Source organism: Eriocheir sinensis, chromosome 36 (assembly GCF_024679095.1).
Source record: "Eriocheir sinensis breed Jianghai 21 chromosome 36, ASM2467909v1, whole genome shotgun sequence".
NCBI classification, from domain to species: Eukaryota; Metazoa; Arthropoda; class Malacostraca; order Decapoda; family Varunidae; genus Eriocheir; species Eriocheir sinensis.
Window position 1 is genome coordinate 2,436,283 of NC_066544.1, and position 14,198 is coordinate 2,450,480.

At 41.3% G+C, this 14,198-nt stretch overlaps 1 protein-coding gene across 1 annotated transcript in view; it reads left to right on the forward strand.

Annotated features, from left to right (window-relative positions):
- LOC127007971 (lysosomal-trafficking regulator-like) overlaps nt 1–14,198 on the forward strand; it is a 192,289-nt gene that overhangs the window by 108,757 nt on the left and 69,334 nt on the right. Inside the window, 3 exon segments of the mRNA XM_050879516.1 lie at nt 2,869–3,030; nt 6,131–6,215; nt 6,440–6,587. Of these exon segments, the coding sequence (XP_050735473.1) occupies nt 2,869–3,030; nt 6,131–6,215; nt 6,440–6,587 (395 nt within the window).

Below are 14,198 nucleotides of genomic sequence, written 5' to 3' on the forward strand. Positions count from 1 at the left end.
GGAAAGGTGCTTTTGAATCTTCCGGTTAAGGATTGATTCAAAAGCTTTAGATAGACAAGAAAGTAAAGCTATAGGACGGTAGTTTGAGGGATTGGAGCGGTCACCCTTCTTAGGCACAGGCTGTATGAAGGCATACTTCCAGCAGGAAGGAAAGGTAGATGTTGACAGGCAGAGGCGAAAGAGTTTGACCAGGCAGGGTAACAGCACGGAAGCACAGTTTTTAAGGACAATAGGAGGCACTCCATCAGGTCCATAAGCCTTCTGAGGATTGAGGCCAGAGAGGGCATAGAAAACATCATTTTGAAGAATCTTTATAACCGGCATAAAAGAGTCAGAGGGGGGGATGAGTAGGAGGAATATGCCCAGAATCGTCCAGAGTGGAGTTTTTAGAAAAAGTTTGAGAGAAGAGTTCAGCCTTAGAGATAGATGAGACGGCAGTGTTGCCATCAGGACTGAGGAGTGGAGGGAAAGATGAAGAAGTGAAGTTGGAGATGTTTTTGGCTAGATGCCAAAAGTCACGGGAAGAGTTAGAGAAAGCAAGGTTTTGGCATTTTCTATTGATAAAAGAGTTTTTGTTTAGTCGGAGAATAGATTTGGCACGATTCCGGCCAGAAATGTAAAGTTCGTGGTTAGCATTAGTTTGAAGGCTCTGGTACCTTTTGTGAGCTGCCTCTCTATCATTGATAGCACGAGAACAAGCGTGATTAAACCAAGGCTTTTTAGCGTGAGAAGTAGAGAAAGTACGTGGAATGTATGCCTCCATTCCAGAGACAATCACCTCTGTGATGTGCTGAGCACACACAGAGGGGTCTCGCTCCTGGAAGCAATAATCATTCCACGGGAAATTGGAAAAGTACATCCTAAGGTCGTCTCACCGAGCTAAAGCAAAATGCCAGAAGCATCGCCTCTTCGGTGGGTCCAGAGGGTGTACAGGAGCGATAGGACAGGATACAGAAATAAGGTTGTGATCGGAGGAGCCAAACGGAGAGAACAGTTTGACAGAGTAAGCAGAAGGGTTTGAGGTAAGGAAGAGGTCTAGAATGTTGGGCCTGTCTCCAAGACGGTCGGGAATACGTGTAGGGTGCTGGACCAACTGCTCTAGATCGTTGAGGATAGCAAAGTTGTAGGCTTCTTCACCAGGCTGATCAGTGAAAGAGGATGAAAGCCAAAGCTGGTGGTGAACATTGAAATCTCCGAGGATGGAGATTTCAGCGAAGGGAGAGTGGCTCAAGATGTGCTCCACTTTTAGAATTCAAGTAGTCAAAGAATTTTACATAGTTAGTAGAGTTAGGTTAGAGATAAACAGCACAGATGCATTTTGTAATAGAATGACAATGAAGTCTTAGCCAGATGGTGGAAAATTCTGAAGAATCAAAGTCGTGGGCACGAGAGCAAGTGATGTCGTTGCGCACGTAGGCGCAACATCCAGCTTTGGATTGAAATTTAGGATAGAGATAGTAGGAGGGAACAGAGTAGAGATTGTTGTCAGTAGCCTCAGAAACTTGTGTTTCGATGAGGAAGAGAAGGTGAGGTTTAGAGGAGGAGAGATGGTGTTCCACAGAATGAAAATTAGAACGAAGACCGCGAATGTTGCAGAAATTGAGAAGAAAGAGGTTCCAGGAGTTATCAAGACACCTCTCGAGTCGGCAGCCAGAAGGGGAGTCCTCCCTGGGGGAATTTGTGGTCCCCGCCCAGGCAGGACCTCCGAGGCAGGGTGAAGGTGCACCATTTTGAAATTTGAATTTTGGGAAAAGGTGTGTATGTTGTGTGAATGTAGTGTGGTGTGGAAAGAGAGAGGATCTGTCTTTAGAGAGCATGCTGAACTACTCTCCGGTATTGGTGAGACAATAGGGAAATGGATAGTGAGGACATGGGAAGGGTCTTTGGAGGGCCTCAGCTCCCTTCTCACCTCCCGTATATACCTCACTGGGAGTGGCTTGCGCCCGTTCGGTAGGTGTCTTCCTACCTACTCCAGCTCTCTCTCTCTCTCTCTCTCTCTCTCTCTCTCTCTCTCTCTCTCTCTCTCTCTCTCTCTCTCTCTCTCTCTCTCTCTCTCTCTCTCTCTCTCTCTCTCTCTCTCTCTCTCTCTCTCTCTCTCTCTCTCTCTCTCTCTCTCTCTCTCTCTCTCTCTCTCTCTCTCTCTCTCTCTCTCTCTCTCTCTCTCTCTCTCTCTCTCTCTCTCTCTCTCTCTCTCTCTCTCTCTCTCTCTCTCTCTCTCTCTCTCTCTCTCTCTCTCTCTCTCTCTATATATATATATATATATATTGTCTGGGAGAAGAAACTGGGGCTGTCAGGTTCTCTTGCAAGAAATAAACCCAGGTGCATTTCTGTCTCCATGGATAAATTCATGGATAGTGAGGTTAGATTGGGTTAGGTCTACAGGAGCTGCCTTGTATAGGCCAATCGGCCCCTTGCAGACTCCTTACGTTTTTATGTTCTCTATCAAAATTCAGCTTAGCAAGTCCCACTTGCTTGAACAACTTATTTTAATTAGAAAGGATGTAGGAATATGTATGTATTTATAGAGAATAGCCTAAAACATGACCTGGGGATTCACTTGAATGTAATTGTTGAAAAAAGTTGATATCCTACTCCTTTTTACATAGTGAAAGAAATAAGGCCAAATTATATGGTGTTGAAGATGCACCGGTATAAAAATGTATCACTCATTTATTTATCTATATTTTAGAAAAAATAACTTTCTCATCACCACCCAAGATATATTTATCATGATTCTTTTTTAAAGTACCTAATGTGTTTGATTGCCGAAGAAAATGTTAATTCATAAGAAGAGAAGTGGAGGAGGCATGTATATATTAAAAGAAGTTGAATTGCTGATGATAATCAAACACTTTCCTTGATGTACAGAGTGGCACCAGTAGTGAAGTGGTGTCTGTCACATGGCCATTGGATACTGTGAGGGAGATACATATCCGCCGCTACCAACTTCAGGACTGTGCACTGGAGCTTTTCCTCACTAGTGGTCATTCAGTGCTTCTAGCCTTCACTGACACTCAGCACCGCAATCAGGTAAGACCAGATAAGGAGTGGTAAGATAGGTGAGGGCTAAAGACTTGTGAAACATATAATGTGATGGTGAATCAGTTGAAAGAGTTGCAGGGAGTGATTTTGGAGAGGTTTTGGAATAATTTTAAGGATAGTCAGAGATATCAGTGGTTGGAATAAAAGGTTATTGTGTTGGCAGTATATTTATAATGATCATAATTTAAAGTGTAATTTTAAGTACTTTGATTTACACTGGAAGGATGACAATATGTTAATTTGTATGTTGATGCTTTGTCTTCCATTGTGTTTGATACTAAGTGATAAGTGTTCATACAAGTACGCTCAGCCCTCATTTTCAGACTAGAAGGGGGAGCAGCTGTCCAATAACAACAAAAGTTAGGGAATCAGATTTTGCTGCAGTCCAGGGGCCACGGCTTGCTCCCAGACATTTACCATACTTGGTCTAGCAATCGTCAATATTCAATATCTGCCCCAGACTTTTACCTCACTCTGCCCAGCATATTTAATTAAGCAGCACATTTAAGAGATTAAAATAGCAAGTTAGTTGAAAACTTACCGTATTTCCTGCCATATAGGATTTTTTTTTTTTTTTTTTTTTTTTTTTTTTTTCTTTTTAATCACCTTGCGTCTTTTACCCCGATGGTTAGGTTTTGGTAGGCCTAGGGGTTATTGTTACTGATACGAAACTAACAACCAAAACACCTCCGTTTGACACAATAGTTCCCAGATGTCCCCAGAATGAAATATACTGTATTTTGCTATGTATAAGCGCACTTTCTTCAGTCAGAAAAAAGTTACCCCTGCACGGTATACGCCAAAGGTACAAATTTTAATTGATTTAAATAATGAATAGTGTGATGCAATGGAAAAGGAAAGTGTGAATAAGTAGAAGATAGGAGGAGGACATATGAAGCGATAAAACCATACAGGTTACAAGAAGAAGAAGATGCACCACATGTGACGCGGCGTAAACACAAAACACAACACTGCCGCAGTGCTCCAGTCACCAGTGTGTCGGGGGTACCTTGGTGGTGATGGTTAAAGTGGCTATTACACGGGAACAATTTTGGTTGAGCAGGGTGCTGCCTGACACGACTGCTTGGCGACCGTGGGGCAGACTTGGGCGGATTAGTTTGAGGGTATTTCTGTTGTGCAGCGGCCTGGTCAGCTGACGTTTTCTGTGATACATGTTCAAAAGAACTGATATCCGTGGATGAATGAAGTGTTAATTGTAAACGCATTTTTGTTTCACATTGTAAAAATAACTATATATAAAACATAATATGATTGACAGAAATTAATCAACATCTATTTCTAATTGAAAGTAGGTATACGGTCTCTGAAAGTCAAGATTGAGACCAAGATTGCCCATCAAACGTAGCATCCCTGTGTGATTAGTTCCCTCAGTAGCTTGGTGAAAGTTACCGCCTGCACACTGCGCAGTGAATGAATCTACAAACCAACCCTTTTGTTTACCATTTTAAAGTCACAGCTGCTCGGGATAAGAGCACTGTAACTCGTCAAAGCAACATACGGTATAATAGTAATAATTGTAAGTAAGGTGATGGTTAAATGTAATACTGCAGATACATTAAATTCAGGGAAAATGTGGAGTTTTATTTTATTTTATTTATTTATTTATTTATTTATTTATTTATTTATTTATTTATTTATTTATTTATTTTTTCTAAATATACCTTGTCAAATTATAGGTGCGTCTTACTTGGCGGGAAATCCAGTACATAATGTGTCAGCGAAGGACGTAACATTGGCATTGGTCATGAAGTGACTGCCATTTTCTTTTTTTGAATCCAGGCATATACTACTGTGAATTATTTACTAATGAATGCTTCTTTCTATGAAATTCAGGTAATAAAAATATGAAATGGGTAATAAAAACTGGATCATAACTACAAGCAGCTGCTCAACCGATACACACAAACAAAATAATGACATGTTGATGACAGTGATGCAGCATTTACCATTCTCTTCTTCAACTCTCCAGATGTCCAAAAATATTATAATGATGTAAATTATTTATGTACTTGTTTCCAGTACATACTGTATATACATGCAAAGGTAAGGTCATAGTGTGGCCATTTAACAGCATGACACAACAATAAACAAATATGTCTGGTGCACACGCGGCCATGTAGCGCAGTGGTTCTCAAACTGGGAGTTGTGACCTCTCTAGGGGTAGTGAGATTCTTCTGAGAGTCTCAAGATTCCTAGAATGTGAAAGTATCAGAGAGCACAGTTTGAATTTATGATTTAATCATGATTATTCGCCTCCATAGTCTAGTGGTCAGCGCGCCTGGCTTCTACTCCGCGGGTCCGGGTTCAAATCCTGGCCCGGGCAGTCGGGGTGCAACTCACCCAGCTGTTCATCCTCCCTTTTGGGTTGGTCGATATATGGTACCTGGGGAAACCTGGGGAAGGTAAACTGTGGCAACCCAGATGTCACACTGGCCCTGTGTCCCGGGGAAATGGGCTCCCTCCCATCACATGCTCAAGGGCCAATGTCACAGAGATGAGCACCGAGGCCATGCGCTGCTACAGCGTATGCCCCCAACTTTACCTCTACCTTTTATACTTTTCTCTTCTTTGTCAGTATAAAGCAATACAATAACTGCTCACCTAGAGTCTCTAGACTCGAAAACCTAAACAAATAACTAATGAAAAAAGTACAGTTATACTCTGACTTGAGACCTATAATTTATCCTGTATCCCCTCATGCCCCCCTCCCCTTCCCATCAAGCCCTCATCATGACTTACATGTCTAGGTTTATCCATTGCTGCAATAAATGTACTGACACCGTTTGGTTCAACCGATCTTCGTAAAGTTACTTTTTTCACACTCACATACATTAATAAAACTGATCACATCTTAGCTAGAGGATGGAGTTGTACTTCAAAAAGCAGGCTCGCTCATCCCACAGATAAATGGTAAGCTGCCCTGTATTTTGTTGAGGAAAAGTGATCCAGGAAATCAAGGTCCGGAAATTCGCGAGATGAGTGTAAAATAAAAAGATAAACCAACTTTGTGGCGTGTGTTTTCTGTTACTTCACTCACCTATTATAAATAACTTTTTGTTTTTCTCAGATTATTAGTGTACTGAGTATGTCAGACATGCCCAGCCTGCTGAGCAAAGCCACTCTTCCTGAAGTCACGACCCGCTGGCGTGATGGTGAGTTTGAGCTTTTATCTGTAATCACCATTGTTGCAGTAAATAATGTGTTCAGTAGGAAAACTAAGCTGAAACAAGTAAACATGTATCAAATCTTTAAAAATGAGTGAAAATAATAAGTAGGGTTGATTTCTATGTCCACACAACCTTGGTAGTGTGGATGTATTCAGTATTTTGAAGCAGAGATGATATATATATTTAGTGATGAATTTATGGATCAACAGGACACATGACCAACTTCGAATACCTAACTCAACTAAACAAGCTGGCAGGCCGGTCCTTCAATGACCTCATGCAGTACCCAGTGTTTCCTTTTGTCCTGTGTAACTACACTGCTGACATTCTCAGCTTAAATGACCCTTCTAGCTTCAGGTGAGTGTCTTGTCAATAAACTTGGGGATATTAGTTAAGTTTGAGGTGACAATCCACCGTGGCTTTAATTTGTGTCTGTGGTCATGATTAGGTTATATGTTATGTATAACAGCACCATTACTATTATAACAAAGTTTCAACTTAACCCAAAGAAAAAATGCAAATGTTTTTGAATTCTTTATTTTTTATTTTTGTTTGCTCAGTCATTGTGCATATGCATATAAGATACTATATCACTATCCTAACAAGCCTATCTTTTTCATTTTTAATAATTGTTAATTTCCTTTTTTTCTTTTTTTTAATTCAATAAGATATTAATGTCTTTGTGCATTATATGCAAAAAAAGACCTTTAAAAGGAACTTAACATATGTTTGTTTGTTTTTTATAACAGTACCATGTAAGTAATTATATATATATATATATATATATATATATATATATATATATATATATATATATATATATATATATATATATATATATATATATATATATATATATATATATATATATATATATATATATATATATATATATATATAATATATACATAGAATATATACAATTTTTTAGGCTAGAAAATGCTTCTTTTACTGCAAAATAAGTAAAATAATAAATATTTTAAAATACCTCTATACCGCAAAATTCCGCAATATAGCGAAAAATCCGCAATACGAAACTAAATATTTACAATTTTAAAATCCGCGATACAGTGAGACCGCAATAAGTGAACCGTGATATGGCGAGGGATTACTGTATGTATATATATATATATATATATATATATATATATATATATATATATATATATATATATATATATATATATATATATATATATATATATATATATATATATACAGTAGAGCCCCACTTAGCGCGAGATCAATTAGCGCGAACTGCAATTAGCATGAGCCACCATCTACCAAGAAAAAAAATTAATTAGTGCGAAAGCCTCAGTTACCGCGAGCAGCCACCAGGACTGAATTTTGAAAATTGCGCCAAGCTGCCATGATGCATGGCACAAGCCGCGAAAGCCCTTACTTTAGCAGACGACGCCATGTTGATACAGGGCAAGTACTTTGTTTACGTTGTAATACTGAAAAGAAAAGTGTGTATAAGTGAAAAAGAAGAAAAGAGGAACGAAAGGAGGAGGACCTAAGAAGCGATACAAAGCGTCACAGGTCAAAAGAAGAAGAAGAAGAAGGATGTGGATATGGGCAACTGACCTTGGCCGTGTGTGACGCACACCCGGAAAATTTGGATTTGCCAGTTGTCCAAGCTGCCACCAACACAATGGGAAGAAAAGGGCTCAGTGTGACTCCAGGTTACGGTGAACCAACAACTTGCTCCCGGATGGGCGCACGGGCATTGCCAGTAGCCACAACAGTTAGAAGAAAACGGCCAGTGTGATACTGCCTTAAGGCAGCGAGGCCGCTGACCGGGTGAGCGCCGGCGATGATGTCATCGAACTCCCAGCGAATCACAAGCGTATTTTCAGAGCTCAGCCAATCGTAGGTTTTTTTTTTTTAATGCGAGTGATTATTTTGAGTAATTATTAACCCCTTCAATACAAGCAGACAAAACATAACCTCCATGCCATATCCTGGTTTTACAGACTACGTAGAATAGTCCAATGACCATGACGCACATACAGCGTCTCTAGGATATGGTTCGAGAGATGAAATGACTCATATACTGCGTCATGGTACTGAAGAGGTTAAACCCAAAAGTCAGACCCACATGTGCACCAAATATTTTTTTTCATATTGGTTACTCTATTCAATTAGCACGAATTCAGTTAGCGCGACATCATTCATCCACCTAATTCTCGCGCTAAATGGGGCTCTACTGTATGTATGTATGTATATATATATATATATATATATATATATATATATATATATATATATATATATATATATATATATATATATATATATACATACATACATACTGTATTTGACGGCTTATAAGATGCATGGGCTTATAAGATGCACCCCCCCAATTTCGGCAGGCATTTGAAAAAAAATATAATAAACAAGTTTGAACCACGAATGTCAAAGCTCACAGAGCCCTGGGGTTTGTGCGTAGGAACCTTAGCAGGTGTAACACAAACATCAAAATTCTCGCATACAAAACACTCGTTTGGCCACACATAGAATATTGTGACACCGTCTGGGACCCACACACTAACAATAACATAAATAAATTAGAGGCCATACAAAACAAAGCTGCAAGATGGGCCAGATATGATTACAGACACACTACTTTGCTTAAACAAGACATAAAACTGGACCCATAAGCAACACAAAGACAAATACACAGACAACAAATGCTATATAAAATCACAAACAATTTAGTAGACATAAACAAAGACAATTATTTACACCCGACAACTATGCGATCCACTACAGGCAGCCACAACCTTAAATACCACACTTACCAGAGTTTCGCGCTTGCTTCATTCCATGGGTATAAAGCTAAACTCGAGGACCGCGAAACTTGGGGTATTGAAAACACTGAAAAAGCACTTACCGTATTTCGCGGCGTATAACACACACCTTTTTCAAATAAAAAATGCCTTTAAAGTTTATCCCTGCGCGCTATACGCTGAATATACAAATTTTTATTGATTATTTTCTTCTTTGGGGTGTTTTAAGGGTCTTTTTTTTTTTTTTTTTTTTTTTCCGTGTCCAATAACAACTGCAAACTTACCTTTATTATTGTTTATGATCTTTCGTAGTCCATAGCTATCGGATACTGTAATATGTTACCATAGAATACAGGGTGATCAAATAACTACTATACAAAAATGAAATCGGTGGAGGATCCCCCATGCCTTGTTGTTATCTCTTTTTTCCGTCAGGGCCGACACGACCCAGCCGCCATTTGCATTGTTTTGAATGACTAAGGAGCACTGTTGCCAATTCGAGCAGTACAAGCTACATAAAAAATCATATTGGAAAAAAAATATCCATGTGTTCATTATTAACTATTATATTGGTGAGAATAATGGGGTAAATATATATGATATCAGAAACTGTACATCATGAGTCTTGTATGAGGAGTTATTTCATGGAACGCCAGCCCAGCCGCCATTTGCATTGTTTGAAAATCACACAACACCCATACAACAAACAGCTGCATGCTGCATGTCACCAGAACCGCGTGAATTGTGTCTTGCCTAGTTGTCTGTCATAACCTACGAGTAATGGTGAGAATAATATGCTAATTATGATATCAGAAACTGTGCATCATCAGTATGTACGAGGAGATATTTCTCACAACACCAGCCCGGCCGCCATTTGCATTGTTTGAAAACCACACAACCACACCCATACAACAAACAGCTGCATGCCGTGTGTCACCAGAACCGTGTGAATTGTGTCTTGCCTAATTGTCTGTCATAACCTACGAGTGATAGTGGGAATAATATGCTAATTATGATATCAGAAGCTGTGCATCATCAGTATGTACGGGGATGTATTTCTCACAACACCAGCCCGGCCGCCATTTTCATTGCTTTACTCAAGGACACTTGTCAATTCAAGCAGTACTGGTTACACCAAAAATATATAAATTTGGGAAACTGTGCATTGTCAATGTTCTTTAACCATACATATCTCTGAGCATTTTAAGAACTATTTTTTTTCCAAAATTGTTGTCTTAAGAGATTTAAGGCATAACCACCAATTAATTGGCTTGTTCGCAGAAGAATGTGTAGATGTCTAATAACACAAGAATTTTAATTGTCTCCTACTATGCATTTCAGACCCGATGTGACATCGTTTTTCGGGAATATCTTGAAGGCTATTTGTCGGACAGCAATGACATTCTAACACAATGTTATCAACAGCCCGCCGTAATTTATGGTGTTATAGGAGAGAGTCAAATTTATATACTTTATGAGTTTACTCTTACGATTTTAAGCTGTAGTCAGTGAGGACACAAAATCCTGAGCAAAGGTTCGGATAAGTCGCCTTACCCCCCTCCCTCTCCTTCATCACTTCCCTCCTCCTCCCACTAACAAGCGTCCCCCCTCCCCCTCCCACACTCATCCTTCTATCACCCTTCCCAATCCTCCTCTCTCTCTCTCTCTCTCTCTCTCTCTCTCTCTCTCTCTCTCTCTCTCTCTCTCTCTCTCTCTCTCTCTCTCTCTCTCTCTCTCTCTCTCTCTCTCTCTCTCTCTCTCTCTCTCTCTCTCTCTCTCTCTCTCTTTCTCTCTCTCTCTCTCTCTCTCTCTCTCTCTCTCTCTCTCTCTCTCTCTCTCTCTCTCTCTCTCTCTCTCTCTCTCTCTCTCTCTCTCTCTCTCTCTCTCTCTCTCTCTCTCTCTCTCTCTCTCTCTCTCTCTCTCTCTCTCTCTCTCTCTCTCTCTCTCTCTCTCTCTCTCTCTCTCTCTCTCTCTCTCTCTCTCTCTCTCTCTCTCTCTCTCTCTCTCTCTCTCTCTCTCTCTCTCTCTCTCTCTCTCTCTCTCTCTCTCTCTCTCTCTCTCTCTCTCTCTCTCTCTCTCTCTCTCTCTCTCTCTCTCTCTCTCTCTCTCTCTCTCTCTCTCTCTCTCTCTCTCTCTCTCTCTCTCTCTCTCTCTCTCTCTCTCTCTCTCTCTCTCTCTCTCTCTCTCTCTCTCTCTCTCTCTCTCTCTCTCTCTCTCTCTCTCTCTCTCTCTCTCTCTCTCTCTCTCTCTCTCTCTCTCTCTCTCTCTCTCTCTCTCTCTCTCTCTCTCTCTCTCTCTCTCTCTCTCTCTCTCTCTCTCTCTCTCTCTCTCTCTCTCTCTCTGAATTGCACAACACATTAAAATATATAAATACATTGCACATTACTATGTGTTTGGTTGTTTTCCTGCATCTGTTATTCGATTGGTCATATGCTGTGATGAGATAGAATGGACAATGAGCAAAATCATTGTACAACGAAAGTGTCACTAAAATTGTAAAATAATTTATATCAGTCATAAAATGAATGGGTAATTATACACACAGGAATACATGGATGTCATTTTAATCGTCATCAGTGTCAGTGTCAAGGAGCATATCATCCTCATCATCACCGTCAAAAGTAACAATGACGGGTTCAACAAAGTCATGGATATTATCAGAGGACCAATAATCCTCCTCAAACCTCATGGCTCGTCCGAACAGCACCTTCCCAAATTTTCGTGTTTTGCACAGCCTTGCTTCTTCTATCTTGGTCCTTAAGCTGGCACGAGTAAAGCGTTGCATTGACGAGCGGACATACTTCTTCATACACCCCCACACCTGTTCAATAGCATTAAGTTCAGGGTGGGCTGGTGGAAGTCGGACCACTTCGTGACCCCATTCTCTGATGAGATTATCTACTGAATACTGTGGCTTTGGTCTGTTTTCATGGCATATTCGCAGCAGTTCGGGCGCAGTAGCGTGAGGTGAGAAGGGAATTTTCTTTCCTCCAACCATTGTACAAGACCAGCTTTGTTGGTGGTGGTGGGGCAGCGAGACTCCTCCATCAGCTGGCTGTGATAGGGAGCATTGTCTAACACTATAACTGATGGCTCATCCAGTACTGGTAAAAGATGAGATGTGAGCCACTTGATAAAAAGGCTGCCATTCATTTCCCGTGATAGTCACCAGTTTTTGTCTTTGCAGGAAACATAGGAAAGAATCGTCCACAAAACCTTTGACAGTGCCACCTGCTACCACCACAAACCGCTCCCTTCACCAGGTGGCACCTGACGACTATAGGTCGCACTGGTTACAGGTTTGTTGTGTCCACCCACTCCCTGTTGTGTGACATCCTTGTGGTGAACCACGTTTCATCCACGTACACCACCTGTCTTCCTTTCTGTCGGTAATGCTTCAGCGATCAAGAGCTTCAATGCGGCGGCATACAATGTCAAGGGACTCTTTTCACATACATTTTTCTGTGATACTCTATACCTGAACCCCATGCTGTACAACACACGCCATACCGTCGTCTCGGAGGTCTCACTGGGTATAATATCAGCCTTCCTTAATTCTTCCGTGAGGGTGGCAATAGTGAAGTTTCCTTTTGCAGCAAACTTTGCATGCAAAAAGCCTTGAACAGCTCCAATCGTGAAGCTGTCAAAACAGGTTGTGTAGTGGAGGATGTCGTGGAGTCCAATGGTGGAATGGCATGAGTGCCAGATGTCTCAGGTGGTGAGTGTTGCGTGGAGTGCCTGTAGCTGCACCATCACTCGAACTGCATGTGTGGTCTCACCCAGCACTTTAGCCACACGCTCATACGGCCTATGGGAAGACAGAAGTGTAAAATAAAGCACGGAAAAGACCGATTTCTTACGATTACTCAACTGGGGTTTAGGACAGTCATGATATAATGATCCCCCAAAAAATTCAATCATAAGACTCCACAGAGAAAGGTATGTGTAATTATTACCTGTTAAGCCGTCTTTTCAGTGGGCCAGCTTTCCTCTCTTGGTCGAACATAGTAAAAGCCTGAGTGCAATCACTTTTTGCACCTGTTGGGGCATCTCAGTATACTCGTCATGGCCAGCAAGATTGTAGCGTCTTCAGTACACAGCGACAAACCACGGTGTTAGGGAAGTCAGGAGAGAGAGAGAGAGAGAGAGAGAGAGAGAGAGAGAGAGAGAGAGAGAGAGAGAGAGAGAGAGAGAGGGGCGGGCGGAAATTGAAACATTTGAAACATTTGAAACACTTGAAGCATTTTATCATACCAAGATGTATCAACCTCGAGAGAGAGAGAGAGAGAGAGAGAGAGAGAGAGAGAGAGAGAGAGAGAGAGAGAGAGAGAGAGAGAGAGAGAGAGAGAGAGAGAGAGAGAGAGAGAGAGAGAGAGAGAGAGAGAGAGAGAGAGAGAGAGAGAGAGAGAGAGAGAGAGAGAGAGAGAGAGAGAGAGAGAGAGAGAGAGAGAGAGAGAGAGAGAGAGAGAGAGAGAGAGAGAGAGAGAGAGAGAGAGAGAGAGAGAGAGAGAGAGAGAGAGGAGAGAGAGAGAGAGAGAGAGAGAGAGAGAGAGAGAGAGAGAGAGAGAGAGAGAGAGGAGAGAGAGAGAGAGAGAGAGAGAGAGAGAGAGAGAGAGAGAGAGAGAGAGAGAGAGAGAGAGAGAGAGAGAGAGAGAGAGAGAGAGAGAGAGAGAGAGAGAGAGGAGAGAGAGAGAGAGAGAGAGAGAGAGAGAGAGAGAGAGAGAGAGAGAGAGAGAGAGAGAGAGAGAGAGAGAGAGAGAGAGAGAGAGAGAGAGAGAGAGAGAGAGAGAGAGGACATCGGAGGGGAAAGAGGAGGGAGGGATTGGGAGGGGTGATAGAAGGATGAGTGTGGGAGGGGGAGGGGGGACGCTTGTTAGTGGGAGAAGGAGGGAAGTGATGAAGGAGAGGGAGGGGGGTAAGGCGACTTATCCGAACCTTTGCTCAGGATTTTGTGTCCTCACTGACTACAGCTTAAAATCGTAAGAGTAAACTCATAAAGTATATAAATTTGACTCTCTCCTATAACACCATAAATTACGGCGGGCTGTTGATAACATTGTGTTAGAATGTCATTGCTGTCCGACGAATAGCCTTCAAGATATTCCCAAAAAACGATGTCACATCGGGTCTGAAATGCATAGTAACTTCCTTGGGCAGGGGGGTGTCTTAGCTATTT